Source organism: Schistocerca cancellata, chromosome 9 (genome assembly GCF_023864275.1).
Source record: "Schistocerca cancellata isolate TAMUIC-IGC-003103 chromosome 9, iqSchCanc2.1, whole genome shotgun sequence".
Classification (NCBI taxonomy): domain Eukaryota; kingdom Metazoa; phylum Arthropoda; class Insecta; order Orthoptera; family Acrididae; genus Schistocerca; species Schistocerca cancellata.
Genome location: NC_064634.1, coordinates 411,673,837 through 411,690,199, shown reverse-complemented (window position 1 = coordinate 411,690,199; position 16,363 = coordinate 411,673,837). Strand labels below are relative to the sequence as shown.

At 44.2% G+C, this 16,363-nt stretch overlaps 1 protein-coding gene across 2 annotated transcripts in view; it reads right to left on the bottom strand.

Annotated features, from left to right (window-relative positions):
- The window catches only part of LOC126100632 (probable G-protein coupled receptor Mth-like 1), a 406,527-nt gene that overhangs the window by 271,280 nt on the left and 118,884 nt on the right, over nucleotides 1-16,363 (bottom strand). For both annotated transcript variants that reach the window (XM_049911258.1, XM_049911259.1), the window contains exons 3-4: nucleotides 13,884-14,105; nucleotides 6,228-6,507 (exon numbers count right to left, since the gene is read on the bottom strand). In XM_049911258.1, the coding sequence (XP_049767215.1) occupies nucleotides 6,228-6,507; nucleotides 13,884-14,105 (502 nt within the window). The remainder of the gene's footprint in view (nucleotides 1-6,227; nucleotides 6,508-13,883; nucleotides 14,106-16,363) is intronic.

The window sequence follows — 16,363 nt, the reverse complement described above, 5'->3', positions numbered from 1 at the left end:
CACTCCTGGAAATTGAAATAAGAACACCGTGAATTCATTGTCCCAGGAAGGGGAAACTTTATTGACACATTCCTGGGGTCAGATACATCACATGATCACACTGACGGAACCACAGGCACATAGACACGGGCAACAGAGCATGCACAATGTCGGCACTAGTACAGCGTATTTCCACCTTTCGCAGCAATGCAGGCTGCTATTCTCCCATGGAGACGATCGTAGAGATGCTGGATGTAGTCCTGTGGAACGGCTTGCCATGCCATTTCCACCTGGCGCCTCAGTTGGACCAGCGTTTGTGCTGGACGTGCAGACCGCGTGAGACGACGCATCATCCAGTCCCAAACATGCTCAATGGGGGACAGATCCGGAGATCTTGCTGGCCAGGGTAGTTGACTTACACCTTCTAGAGCACGTTGGGTGGCACCGGATACATGCGGACGTGCATTGTCCTGTTGGAACAGCAAGTTCTCTTGCCGGTCTAGGAATGGTAGAAGATGGGTTCGATGACGGTTTAGATGTACCGTGCACTATTCAGTGTCCCCTCGACGATCACCAGTGGTGTACGGCCAGTGTAGGAGATCGCTCCCCACACCATGATGCCGGGTGTTGGCCCCTCTGTGCCTCGGTCGTATGCAGTCCTGATTGTGGCGCTCACCTGCACGGCGCCAAACACGCATACGACCATCATTGGCACCAAGGCAGAAGCGACTCTCATCGCTGAAGACGACACGTCTCCATTCGTCCCTCCATTCACGCCTGTCGCGACACCACTGGAGGCGGGCTGCACGATGTTGGGGCGTGAGCGGAAGACGGCCTAACGGTGTGCGGGACCGTAGCCCAGCTTCATGGAGACGGTTGCGAATGGTCCTCGCCGATACCCCAGGAGCAACAGTGTCCCTAATTTGCTGGGAAGTGGCGGTGCGGTCCCCTACGGCACTGCATAGGATCCTACGGTCTTGGCGTGCATCCGTGCGTCGCTGCGGTCCGGTCCCAGGTCGACGGGCACGTGCACCTTCCGCCGACCACTGGCGACAGCATCGATGTACTGTGGAGACCTCACGCCCCACGTGTTGAGCAATTCGGCGGTACGTCCACCCGTTCTCCCGCATGCCCACTATACGCCCTCGCTCAAAGTCCGTCAATTGCACATACGGTTCACGTCCACGCTGTCGCGGCATGCTACCAGTGTTAAAGACTGCGATGGAGCTCCGTATGCCACGGCAAACTGGCTGACACTGACGGCAGCGATGCACAAATGCTGCGCAGCCAGCGCCATTCGACTGCCAACACCGCGGTTCCTGGTGTGTCCGCTGTGCCGTGCGTGTGATCATTGCTTGTACAGCCCTCTCGCAGTGTCCGGAGCAAGTATGGTGGGTCTGACACACCGGTATCAATGTGTTCTTTTTTCCATTTCCAGGAGTGTATTTCTTGATGGGACAGTGACTGCCGAATGGTATGTGAAGGTTTTGGAAGATGATTTCATCCCCAGTACCCAAAGTGACCCCGATTTCGATAAGATGTCGTTCATGCAAGACGGAGCTCGACTCGATCAAAGCAGGAGAGGGATGTCCTGGAGGAGAGCTTTGGAGACCTCTTTCTGGCTCTGGGGTAACCAGAGGCCACTGACATAGGTCTCGATTGGCCGCCATATTCTCCAAATCTGAACACATGCGGCTCCTTTTTGTGGGGCTCTATTAAATACAAGGTGTGCAGCAATAAACCCAAAACCACTGCTGAACTGATAACAGCCACTCAGGAGGTCATGCAGAATTCGCTATTCATCTGCGCCACATCATCGCCAATTTTATTTTATTTTATTAACACGTCAAGTTCCGGAGGAGCAAATCTCCAAGGTCATGGAACGTGTCAGTACATGAAATTACAACATAAAAGTAATAACAGATAAAATAAATGTTCATGAACCCGAAAAAAGTCAGCCCGCATCTCGTGGTCGTGCGGTAGCGTTCTCGCTTCCCACGCCCGGGTTCCCGGGTTCGATTCCCGGCGGGGTCAGGGATTTTCTCTGCCTCGTGATGGCTGGGTGTTGTGTGTTGTCTAGGGGACAAGTTCTAGGGGACTTATGACCACAGCAGTTGAGTCCCATAGTGCTCAGAGCCATTTGAACCATTTTGAAAAAAGTCAGTCCATAAATTAGTTTGTCACTAATTTACATTGTTTTTTTCATATAGTTCAATAATTGTCACCCTGTACCACCACAACAGGCATGCATTAGCAACCCCAGCTGTGGAATATGTTGTTCCAGAGTATGGCTTTTTTTTTTTTTTTTTTTTTTTTTTTTTTTTTTTTTTTTTTTTTTTTTTTTTTTTTTGTCATCAGTCTACTGACTGGTTTGATGCGGCCCGCCACAAATTCCTTTCCTGTGCTAACCTCCTCATCTCAGAGTAGCACTTGCAACCTACGTGCTCAATTATTTGCTTGACGTATTCCAATCTCTGCCTTCCTCTACAGTTTTTGCCCTCTACAGCTCCCTCTAGTACCATGGAAGTCATTCCCTCATGTCTTAGCAGATGTCCTATCATCCTGTCTCTTCTCCTTATCAGTGTTTTCCACATATTCCTTTCCTCTCCGATTGTGCGTAGAACCTCCTAATTCGTTACCTTATCAGTCCACCTAATTTTCAACATTCGTCTATAGCACCACTTCGATTATCTTCTGTTCCGGTTTTCCCACAGTCCATGTTTCACTACCATACAATGCTGTACTCCAGACGTACATCCTCAGAAATTTCTTCCTCAAATTAAGGCCGGTATTTGATATTAGTAGACTTCTCTTGGCCAGAAATGCCTTTTTTGCCATAGCGAATCTGCTTTTGATGTCCTCCTTACTCCGTCCGTCATTGGTTATTTTACTGCCTAGGTAGCAGAATTCCTTAACTTCATTGACTTCGTGACCATCAATCCTGATGTTAAGTTTCTCGCTGTTCTCATTTCTACTACTTCTCATTACCTTCGTCTTTCTCCGATTTACTCTCAAACCATACTGTGTACTCATTAGACTGTTCATTCCGTTCAGCAGATCATTTAATTCTTCTTCACTTTCACTCAGGATAGCAATGTCATCAGCGAATCGTATCATTGATATCCTTTCACCTCGTATTTTAATTCCACTCCTGAACCTTTCTTTTATTTCCATCATTGCTTCCTCGAAGTACAGACTGAAGAGTAGGGGCGAAAGGCTACAGCCTTGTCTTACACCCTTCTTAATACGAGCACTTCGTTCTTGATCGTCCACTCTTATTATTCCCTCTTGGTTGTTGTACATATTGTATATGACCCGTCTCTCCCTATAGCTTACCCCTACTTTTTTCAGAATCTCGAACAGCTTGCACCATTTTATATTGTCGAACGCTTTTTCCAGGTCGACAAATCCTATAAAAGTGTCTTGATTTTTGCATTCTCAATTTTCTTTTCCATTCTTCTGTATATTATTCTTGTAAGCAGCTTCGATGCATGAGCTGTTAAGCTGATTGTGCGATAATTCTCGCACTTGTCAGCTCTTGCCGTCTTCGGAATTGTGTGGATGACGCTTTTCCGAAAGTCAGATGGTATATCGCCAGACTCATATATTCTACACACCAACGTGAATAGTCGTTTTGTTGCCACTTCCCCAATGATTTTAGAAATTCTGATGGAATATTTTCTATCCCTTCTGCCTTATTTGACTGTAAGTCCTCCAAAGCTCTTTTAAATTCCGATTCTAATACTGGATCCCCTATCTTTTCTAAAGCGACTCCTGTTTCTTCTTCTATCACTTCAGAAAAATCTTCACCCTCATAGAGGCTTTCAATGTATTCTTTCCACCTATCTGCTCTCTCCTCTGCATTTAACAGTGGAATTCCCGATACACTCTTAATGTTACCACCGTTGCTTTTAATGTCGCCAAAGGTTGTTTTGACTTTCCTGTATGCTGAGTCTGCCCTTCCGACAGTCATATCTTTTTCGATGTCTTCACATTTTTCCTGCAGCCATTACGTCTTAGCTTCCCTGCACTTCCTATTTATTTCATTTCTCAACGACTTATATTTCTATATTCCTGATTTTCCAGGAACATATTTGTACTTCCTCCTTTCATCAATCAACTGAAGTATTTCTTCTGTTAACCATGGTTTCTTCGCAGCTACCTTCTTTGTACCTATGTTTTCCTTCCCAACTTCTGTGATGGCCCTTTTTAGAGATGTCCATTCCTCTTCAACTGTACTGCCTACTGCGCTATTCCTTATTGCTGTATCTATAGCGTTAGAGAACTTCAAACGTATCTCGTCATTCCTTAGTACTTCCATATCCCACTTCTTTGCGTATTGATTCTTCCTGACTAATGGCTTGAACTTCAGCCTACTCTTCATCACTACTATATTGTGATCTGAGTCTATATCTGCTCCTGGGTACGCCTTACAATCCAGTATCTGATTTCGGAATCTCTGTCTGACCATGATGTAATCTAATTGAAATCTTCCCGTATCTCCCGGCCTTTTCCAAGTATACCTCCTCCTCTTGTGATTCTTGAACAGGGTATTCGCTATTACTAGCTGAAACTTGTTACAGAACTCAATTAGTCTTTCTCCTCTTTCATTCCTTGTCCCAAGCCCATATTCTCCTGTAACCTTTTCTTCTACTCCTTCCCCTACAACTTCATTCCAGTCGCCCATGACTATTAGATTTTCGTCCCCCTTTACATACTGCATTACCCTTTCAATATCCTCATACACTTTCTCTATCTGTTCATCTTCACCTTGCGATGTCGGCATGTATACCTGAACTATCGTTGTCGGTGTTGGAGGAGGAGGAGATTGGTGTTTAGCTTCCCGTCGACAACGAGGTCATTAGAGACGGAGCGCAAGCTCGGGTGAGGATGGGGAAGGAAATCGGCGGTGCCCTTTGAAAGGAACCATCCCGGCATTTGCCTGAAGCGATTTAGGGAAATCACGGAAAACCTAAATCAGGATGGCCGGAGACGGGATTGAACCGTCGTCCTCCCGAATGCGAGTCCAGTGTGCTAACCACTGCGCCACCTCGCTCGGTGTCGATTCTGATTAGAACAACCCGGTCACTGAACTGTTCACAGTAACACACCCTCTGTCCTACCTTCCTATTCATAACGAATCCTACACCTGTTATACCATTTTCTGCTGCTGTTAATATTACCTGATACTCATCTGACCAGAAATCCTTGTCTTCCTTCCACTTCACTTCACTGACCCCTACTATATCTAGATTGAGCCTTTGCATTTCCCTTTTCAGATTTTCTAGTTTCCCTACCACGTTCAAGCTTCTGCCATTCCACGCCCCGACTCGTAGAACGTTATCCTTTCGTAGATTATTCAGTCTTTTTCTCATGGTAACCTCCCCCTTGGCAGTCCCCTCCCGGAGATCCGAATGGGGGACTATTCCGGAATCTTTTGCCAATGGAGAGATCATCATGACACTTCTTCAATTACAGGCCACATGTCCTGTGGATACACGTTACGTGTCTTTAATGCAGTGGTTTCCATTGCCTTCTGCATCCTCATGTCGTTGATCATTGCTGATTCTTCCGCCTTTAGGCGCAATTTCCCACCCCTAGGACAAGAGAGTGCCCTGAACCTCTATCCGCTCCTCCGCCCTCTTTGACAAGGCCGTTGGCAGAATGAGGCTGACTTCTTATGCCGGAAGTCTTCGGGCGCCAATGCTGATTATTTATCAAAATTTAGGCAGTGGCGGGGATCGAACCCGGGACCGAAGACGTTTTGATTATGAATCAAAGACGCTACCCTTAGACCACAGGTACAGTATGGTATGATATGGTATTACTTTTACACAATGAAGGCTTTCACGACCGGATGGTACTGTTGTTGATAATTCTTCCGGGTTATATGGCTGTGGTCCATGGAATTCTTCTATTCCCAACCTTTCGTCCAATACTACGTTGGACATCCTCAGGGGTATGGCTGGTCCTGTTGAGTCCTGCCGACAGTTGGCAGGACTCAGCAGGACCAGCCATACCCCTGAGGATGTCCAACGTAGTATTGGACAAATCGTTGGGAACAGAAGAAGAAATCCACGGTCCACAGCCATATAACCCGGAAGAATGATCAACAACATGGTATTACTTTGTTTGTGTGAAATTTCTTACTGTCACCACCTCATGCATTCCACAGGTACACGTGGACATATTTGATGTGTCATGCGAATGAAATGGTCTAAAGAGCAGAGACACGAGTGGTAGCTCACCGGGCAGGCAGCTGTAGAGGAGGACGGTGGCGAGCAGGAAGATGGCGCCCAGTCCGAACAGCAGCCCGTAGAGCAGGCCGCGCTGGCGGTTGGGCTTCCAGGAGACGGACCTGTCGCTGCAGTAGAGCAGCTGACCGCGGCCGCCGTGGCCTGCCGCGTCTGCGCAGTAGCGCTCCAGGGGCTGCGCGAGCGCCACGCCCCCCACCAGCGCACTGCCGTTGGCCAGCAACTGCCACGACTGCGCCTCGTACGTCTCCGAGATGTGCTCGCCCTTCTCGCACTGCGGACAACAACCAGCACCGTCAAAATTCGCCACCATCTCTTCTAAGCACGGTCGTCATTCCGAAGGCCGGGTCTAGTGAAGCACAGGGTACAACCCGTCGGCTTTGACCAATGACGTCAGAATTTTCCAGAGATCATTTATTACACAGCTGTAACAGCTGACAAGAGTGTTCAGAAACAAAGGAATACGAAAGAGAAAAAATAGGGTTGACATATATCAAGGCAAGTAATATTTTCACGTTAAGGATATCGCGTGTTTGTATCGCATTATTTCTGTGGAAAATGAAGGGGAAAAATGGATGGAAATATTGGTAGCATATAATACCTCACGTCACATATATATGGGTTGTATCTCGAGCCTCATTCGAACTGTATTGGTTAACTGCAGTACGGGATACAAGTTTAGCGTGCGTCGACTTCTTCGTTTTCGTGAGCATTAATATCCTGTTGTTCAGTTGAAGCATATAGGTCAACTGAAGCACGGGATACAAATTTTACATGTGTTGTTTCTTTCGCCTCCGCCACCACTAATAGTCTGTTCCTACATACATAGTATTTGTATCCCATACTTCCGTTGACCTACATATATGTACACTGCTAACGAAAACGTGGAAATGAACGTACGTTACATTTACAACCTGTACCTCAGTTGAACTACACGAAGAGGCAATAAGACGACACACATACAATTTGTATCCCGTACTTCACTGTGGGGTACAATTTTTTTCGTCTTAGATTCTAATAGCATCAATTGAAAGTTATAGTTTTCATCACAGCAGTGACAATAGTGTCCCATTATTTAGTTGAGCTATATAGCTATACTCAACATTTGTATCCTGCTCTCGAGTTGACATATACTGGTAAATCTCATCAGTGTTACATATGTCGTTGTTTTCGAATAGGTAGTGTCAGTGTAAAGGTCAACTGAGGGATGGGATACAAATTTTAGTTGTGTCGGGCGTTTCGCCGTTTAATATTGCTGGTACAGATTCGAAAACATCGTACTGATACTAGTGCTGGGAAACGAAAGAAGAACGACAGCTGCGAAATTTCTATTATGTACTGGAGTGCACGAAAACATACGTAATGGCGTAATACAACAATGAAATAAGTCAAAATAGTCAAATGCAGTAAAAGAAAAAAATTGAAAACTGAACTTACTACACGGCAACTTCTTAAAAGAACCGAAGCTCGCCTAGAAAGACATCAACAAAAATCACATACCCACATACACAACAAACAAAACATTACGAAAAACACACACACACACACACACATACACAGTCCCCCCCCCCCCCCCCCCCCCATCCTAATGTGACATTAGCTGACATATTACGGACGGTACATCTGCCCAACACGTTTAACAAAACGTTTGAACGGGCAATATGTTTGGGGAATACCACGTCTCCATGAATATTCGTCTAAGTGACTTTGAAGTGCGGAAATCCGGCGTTTTCCCATCCCTACAACAGATTTCACAGTTGACCAATAACCCTCTATGCTGTTTGTGCAAGCCCCTGTGGATAATGATCTGAACTCAATATTGTGATTAACTACGAGATGCTGATAACCCCTTTCCCCTAAATCCCTATATGAAGAAAAACCATCTAAAAATACAATGGAACCCTCTGCAACGTGATCTTCAATTAAGCTGACCAAAACTTACTTCCTTCGATTGGGTACTACTATAAACACTACATCGTCACACTCTTGACCTGAAACTACAGCCCACCAAACCCATGATCCCATCGGAGGTTCCCTCCTGTTGTACTTCATTTTGCAAAAATGCGACTCATCAATTTCGACCATAACGCTCGCCCCCCCCCCCCCCAATGGCCCTTTATTTCATGTATTCCCCACAAACTTCCCTGCAAAAAGAGTATCAATCCACAACTACACGCCTACTCACACGACATTCATGGACACACAGCCACACAGGATATCTGGCACCAACAGTACGTGATTTTCATAATGTCTCTCAAGGCGAGCATAGATTTTTCGAACCACTTTCTTCGTCTAATGGACCGCCACAACCGATCTTTGGTGCAGCGCCATACGAATAAGTCGTGAGTACGGCGACGAGATACACTTGTGAGGCGCATATGTTCGCCGCACTCACGACATCGGACATACTCGGCAACGAGACCACACACTTGTAAAAAACAAATCGTGGCCAGCATGTCTACGCCCATAGCCTGTCTCAAATCCAGGTTTATCGGAACTGATAAATCCACACCTACAAACGAAAATGAGATACTAAAAATGTCCTAAAATAAGAAACTAATAGCCCAATTACCTCGATATCACTAAGAATGAAATTGAGTACCGAATGAATTGCAAATAACCAATTATTAAAATAAATGCACACGAATAATATTTTGAGCAATATGTAGCAATCTCTTTTAAAATCACATTCAATTATTTTAATGTACAATGACAGCGCTTATCCGGAACACAGAACTGTTTTTTTATCTATGGCTCAAAGTGAAGACATTAATATCCATGAGTAATGTATGACGTCGCCGGCCGGGGTGGCCGAGCGGTTCTAGGCGCTACAGTCTGGAACCGCGTGACCGCTGCGGTCGCAGGTTCGAATCCTGCCTCGGGCATGGATGTGTGTGATGTCCTTAGGTTAGTTAGGTTTAAGTAGTTCTAAGGTTTAGGGGACTGATGACCTCAGAAGTTAAATCCCATAGTGCTCAGAGCCATCTGAACCATTTTTAATGTATGACGTCATTGGTCAAAGCCGACGGGTTGTATCTCATGCTTCACTAGACCCCGAAGGCCGGTTCGATGCAGCTATCCAAGAAGGTCTGTCCTGTACAAGTCTATTCATCCTGGGATAATTACTGCAACTTACACCCATTTGGACCTGCTCACTACCCTCCAGAGTTTCCTCTGTCGCCAAACTGACAATTCCTTGATTCCTCAGGGTATGTAATATCGACTGATCCTTCGCTCAGTCAAGGCTAGCGATCCTCTCCTGCTTCGCACAGGGAGCACTATCCACTGCCACATGACTTGTCTGGCGTAGCGGTAATCCGAAATACTCTACAGCGTGATTCAACTGCCCGTATGTAGTCTTATGCAAACGGCGCAACATATGAATCAGCAACGGTACCAGACAGGCGACAACCATGCAATCGCTGTAAATTCCCCCTCAGAGTGTTCAGTGACAGATGGCAAACAGAATAATATCGTAAAAAGCCTAGTGAGAATTGACCATGGGCTACGATTTTTTATTTGTCCAAGATATACCTTACTTCCGCCATACTTATCCAAATGTCTCCAGTCTTTGTTTGTATAATTGGCAGTGTAATCACAGTCATACAGGTTTTGAATGTCTGTAGGTTTATTACAGTTATTGTACTTAATCATTTGTAAGTGGTACAAGAATATAGCCTTATAAAGTGTGTTTCACCACGAGAAACATAGAAATTAAAGGGAGATATCACAATGGGAAGTGTGCAACTAACAACTTTACGGTATATAACCCAATGAAAATGATTCAGCTGCCCTACCGATGCCATTTTACGCAACCTCACATGACAGAAGATTATTGTTGACCAGTTCACTTTTGAGATGCGAAGAACATTTTCAGAATATTAGAGAATAACGGTGTAGTGTATGAAGACATCTTAGACCTACTATACAAATTTTGTTTGTGAAACTATTTTAGCACATTAACGCGGCGAGTCATACAGTAATTTTTCATTAGGTTATATACCGGAAAGCTGTTACTTTCATGCTTCCCATTTTGATATTTCCTGTTAATTTCGTTATTCCCGATGATGAGACACATTATATAAGGTAACGATTCTGAATCATTTAGGAACAATTAAGTACTATAAACGAAATAAACTCGCAGAGACATCCAAAACCTGTATGATTACGTCGCTAGTCACACAAAGAAAGATTGGAGACAGGTGGATAACTACAGCAGAAGTGAGGTATATCTTCGTCCAGAAATGCTGTGTAACTCATGGCCAATCATCACTTGCATTATTTTCAGTGTTATTCCGTTTGCAAGCAATCACCCAAAGCTCTAAGATGGAACCTATTTAGATTATGTGGTTGTCGCCATTCTGGATGCCGTTCCTGATCTATACATAGTGCAGGTTGCATAAAACGACAACGGTAGGGGCAGCTCAGTCACACTGCATAAATACAAGTCATTGTTCGACGATGACATGAAAAATCTCGCAAGATTCTTCTTTAGTTGAAATTTTTACAAGATACTCCAATAAAAATTCAAACTGGCTATACGTTTTTTTAACAATGCTGTACTGGTTTTCGGGTAAAAACCGACTGCGAGAAAGAAAACAGGTTACTTGACCATTAGACAAATTACTTCTCGCATTTAAATTCCGTCTTCTCATATATAATTTTTAACCAAAATTGTATACACAAATACGTGTTGTTTTGTTTTCTTTCTCGCAGCCTGTTCTAACAAAAAACTGAAGAGTTGTATTTATAGCTCAGGGACTTATGATCTGAGTAGTACTACGCAATAGAAATCGTCTGAAACTTCGTAATCCTAAGCATTTACAGATTAAAATTATGCGAAATAGCTGGCATTGAATATTATTCTCACAGGTCCAGCAGCAAGATGTCTGTCATACCCTGTATAGCAATGATTCCAATCGATTTACCAAATGGGTCAAACGGCTCTGAGCACTATGGGATTTAATATCTGAGGTCATCAGTCCCATAGAACTTAGAACTACTTAAACCTAACTAACCTAAGGACATCACACACATCCATGCCCGAGGTAGGATTCGAACCTGCAACCGTAGCAGTCGCGCGGTTCCAGACTGAAGCGCCTAGAACCGCTCGGCCACAGCGGCCGGCACAGATTACCCATTCATTTTAAGCGATTTCAGTTCCCAATCAGGATACTGATGGGTATAACAAGAAACAAACGAGAGGAGGACAGAGAGAGGAGAGGAGGAAGGAGAGAGAGAGGAGAAGGAGGAGAAGATGGACAGAGAGAGGTGGAGGAGGAGGAGAAGAAGGACAAAGAGAGGAGAAATGAAGAGACGCGCAGTGAGAGAACGGAGAAACAGATTAGGACGTATATCCGATTCCCTTACATGCACTCTGTCAAAATAAAACGACGCACGGCAAAGAAATTATCCGATGGGTCAGATATCGATAGATGTGATGTACATGGATAGGCAAATAAATGATAACAGTTTCAAAAAAATTGTATCATTTATTTTAGCGAAAGTGATTCACAGATTGAGCAAGTCTATAATGCGTCGGTCCAACTCTGTTCCTTATGGAAGCAGTTATTCGGCCTGGAACTGATTGACAGAGCTGTGGATGTCCTCCTGAGGGATATCGCACCAAATTATATCCAAATGGTGCGTTAAATCGTCAAAATCCGGAGGTGATTGTGGAGGTCCCTATCCAGAATGCTCCAAACGTTCTCAATTGGGTAGAGATCCTGCGACCTTGCAGGTCGAAGTAGGGTTTGGTAAGCATGAAGACAAGCAGTAGGAACTCTCGCCGTGTGCGAGAGCATTGTCTTGTTGAATATAGTTAGTTGGTTGCATGTACTATGTGTTGCCGATGGCTAAATTGAGTACACACTCAAAGGCCAAATAAACAAAAACAAAAACAACAGGACAACAAAACTCAATTTAACTGTTGCTATTTGCATGGTTTTAGGCCTCAGGACAATTAAAACGCGATTTTTCCTACGCGATGTGGTACGACGTTGCGGATTGGCTTATCTAACTAAAAGTGGCAGTACTGTTGGCTGTCAAACCGAACTATCAGTTTAATAAGCCACAGCTGCAAAATACTAACACGAATTCTTTACAGACGAATGGAAAAACTGGTAGAAGCCGACCTTGGGGAAGATCAGTTTGCATTCGGTAGAAATGTTGGAACACGTGAGGCAGTACTGACCCTACGACTTATCTTAGAAAATAGATTAAGGAAAGGTAAACCTACGTATCTAGCACTTGTAGACTTAGAGAAAGCTTTTGACAATGTTGACTGTAATAATCTCTTCCAAATTCTGAAGGTGGTAGGGGTAAAATACAGGGAGCGAAAGGCTATTTACAATTTGTACAGAAACCAGATGGCAGTTATAAGAGTCGAGGGACATGAAAGGGAAGAAGTGGTTGGTAAGGGAGTGAGACAGGGTTGTAGCCTGTCCCCGATGTTATTCAATCTGTATATTGAGCAGTAAAGAAAACAACAGAAAAATTCGGAGTAGAAATTAAAATCCATGTAGAAGAAATAAAAACTTTGAGGTTCGCCGATGACATTGTAATTCTGTCAGAGACGGCAAAGGACCTGGAAGCAGCTGAACGGAATGGACAGTGTCTTGAAAGGAGGATATAAGATGAACATCAACAAAACCAAAACTAGGATAATGGAATGTAGTCGAATTCAATCGGGTGATGCTGCGTGAATTGGATTAGGAAATGATACACTTAAAGTAGTAAATGACTTTTGCTGTTTGGGGAGCAAAATAACTGATGATGGTCGAAGTAGAGAGGATATAAAATGTAGACTGGCAATGGCAGGGAAAGCGTTTCTGAAGAAGAGAAATTTGTTAACATCAAGTATAGATTTAAGTGTCAGCAAGTCGTTTCTGAAAGTATTTGTATGGAGTGTAGCCATATATGGAAGTGAAACATGGTCGATAGTTTGGACAAGAAGAGAATGGAAGCTTTCGAAATGTGGTGCAACAGAATAATGCTGAAGATTAGATGGGTAGATCACATAACTAATGAGGTATCGAATAGAATCGGGGAGAAGAGGAGTTTGTGGCACAACTTGACTAGAAGAAGGGATCGGTTGGTAGGACATGTTCTAAGGCATCGAGGGATCACCAATTTAGTACTGGAAGGCAGCGTGGAAGCTAAAAATTGTAGAGGGAGACCAAGAGATGAATACACTAAGCAGATTCAGAAGGATATAAGCTGCAGTAGGTACTGGGAGATGAAGAAGATTGCACAGAATAGAGTAACATGGAGAGCTGCATCAAACCAGTCTCAGGACTGAAGTCCACAACAACAACAACAACAACAACAACAAGTATTGAAATCTGCAGTACGTTATTGTAATTGTATATTTTGATTTTGTCTTAAGAACGGCCACGTGTTGATTACCTCTAACTTGTTTTATAAAAGCTTGTCTGAATAAAGTGTTATTAATTCATGCGCTAGTTGTGTTAAGGAGTGACTTTGTCGGGGCCTTGACCTTCCACACTAAGTGTTCCCCTCATCTCGACTTCCTAAGTTACAGTAACGTTGTACAGTAATTTAAATTTGGAAATTTAATAATTACCACTGTGTCTATGGTGGATACTCGGCACAAGTCATTGTAATGATGCACAAAATTGAACTAGGTACCTTGGGGAATCCGTAGACCTCCCTGCGGCGCATGTTGGGCAGCTTGGGCAGCCAGGGTCTGGGTGCCTCTGGCGAGGCGTCCCTGACGCAGTCGACGTTCTGGTGGACGCGGTCCAGCTCGGCCACGTCCAGCTTGTAGCCCGAAGGGCAGCAGCTGCGCCAGCACCACACCGACGCCGAAGAGCACTGGCACGCCAGCGCCACCAACCGGCCCTCGCCGTCCTGTCGAGGGGAACCCCAGACATCAAAATCTTCCGCGGGGAATCCCAAATTTCAAGATCCCCAATGCTGTGCTGGACAAGTCAAACATTTCAAGTATCTTAAACAGACATAGTGAGACCGTGGCTGTGTACAATTAATGTAGGTTGATTCTTACAAAGAAGAAGACAGCAACCAGCTGTTCACATGATTTGCAAGATACACTTTACGATTGTGTAAAGTGTACCTTGCAAATCATGTGAACAGCCGTCTGATTATGAACTTGTCAGGTTGAAACAAGTTACGGCGCTATTTACTTACATAAATAGACTGTTAATAGTAGCTGGTTGCTCTCTTCTTCTTTGTAAGAATCAACCTACATTAATTTCAAGTGTCACTTGAAATACCGATAACACTGCACTTATCATACAGTGTTAGTGGATACGCCTATCTTACAACGTCCAGAGCAGGTTAATATTGGTTAATATTGTCACTGGGCAAAGTAACAATCATGCCCTTAACCCTTTGACTACACTCGGGAAGTAAACTTACGAGAGATCTGCTGCATGTTATTGCTCTGTATCACTCTCCCACTGGTAAAGGGAAACCTGCTAATGGTTAGCAGAATTCTTACAATTACCTATTGCACCTGTAGGTTGTGTTGTTCTTAAGTTTAATTGTTAACGCTCGTCTCTGTTTTGTCGCATCGAATTAGTTCGCACTTATAGATACGCAACCCAATTACCAGATTCGAAAATCGGGCTGCCTTTACGCCTTCTAGCACACATCGTGTCAACGACTTGCGTCTACGAATTGACGCTTGCCATATCAGAAACGAAGCCCATTTTGAGCACCTGTAGCGTGTGTTACAAGCTTAGAGAGCTGATCTGTCCACTGATGTGTGTGTGTTTTCGGTCTGTCTTAAGGTTCTTGCGCAGTTGTCTTTTCAAACCCGGAGGTATTTACGAATAACGATACACCCACCCTTCCCAAACTCCTTAGCAAACAAAATTGCAGGAAACGTTCATTTCATATTATTGCTTTTGACTAAGACGTTAATTGAAATAACCATCATTGATGTTTTTGAAATAAAACTGGTAGTCAAAGGATTAAATAGCACACAGATCGATTTGAAGAGTTGTACATTGTGTAGAATGTGTACCACACGGACATGTGAAAGAATTCCAGAAAATCTTCGTACATCATTATTTAAATTGGATGAAGGTGGGACACAGCTCGCATAATTTTTACTAAAAATGAAATTCCTCCAGCTGTACTTAAGATTTTATATTTACTTCGCTACTTGTTTCGACGTTGCGTCAACGTCATCTTCAGGCCGGACAACTTTGATGAAATCAGTTGTGTGTGGCTCAGTCTAGCAGTCCGCGGTGAGACCAACGCAGTAATTAGTTACTGCCCGCCGTCCATGTGGAGCACGTGTTGGTCGCACCGCGGACTGCCAGACTGAGCCACACACAACTGATTTCATCAAAGTGTACGGGCCTGAAGGTGGCCTTGACGCAACGCCGAAACTAGTAGCAAAGTAAATATAAAATCTTAAGTACAGCTGGAGGAATTTCATTTTTAATAAGAATTCCAGAAAGGAGGTTACTTCTTTGGACATGCTCACGACCACATCGTGACTGAAGCTGCACGATTTGTTGAGGCCTCTCGCGATTAAACGTTTTCATCGGCCACGCATAGAAAAACTGCGAGATTTTCAGCATTGGGTGTCGTGGTTATAACCTCCATCGCGGAGACTTCAAAAGAAGGGATAAAATGTGTGTAAGAGGATGTGCAACAATCTTTCCACCGTGTGATACGTGCACATTGGCTTTGGATAGAATCGAGGTGAAATGTGGCGCCAATGTGAGAGCATTAACACACCTTACATCTCAATTGTGCTGTGGCCTTTTTCTCGTATGTGTCGACATATTGCTATTTGAAGCGCCCCCGACCAGGAAGATGACGTCGCAGAGCGCCACGCTTTTTCAACATTACAGAGGACGGCTGTAGGCACCTTTGAGGTAAATTTCAAATTTATACGTCGCAGTGGGAAATAATTACTGAGTTTCGAAAAAGTGACCCCTCTTTTCTGACCAAACTCATCCTCTGGCAGTTAATCTCCTTCCACACCCTCACCATATTCCTCAAGTATTTTGGTAATTAAGGTATTTATTATAAATGTAAAGAGCAAAGCACCTTTCTTTCCTCAATGCTTTATAAGTTTCGCCTTCTCTCACCCCTACATCTGCACACACTTCACACCTGGAGGCGAACCT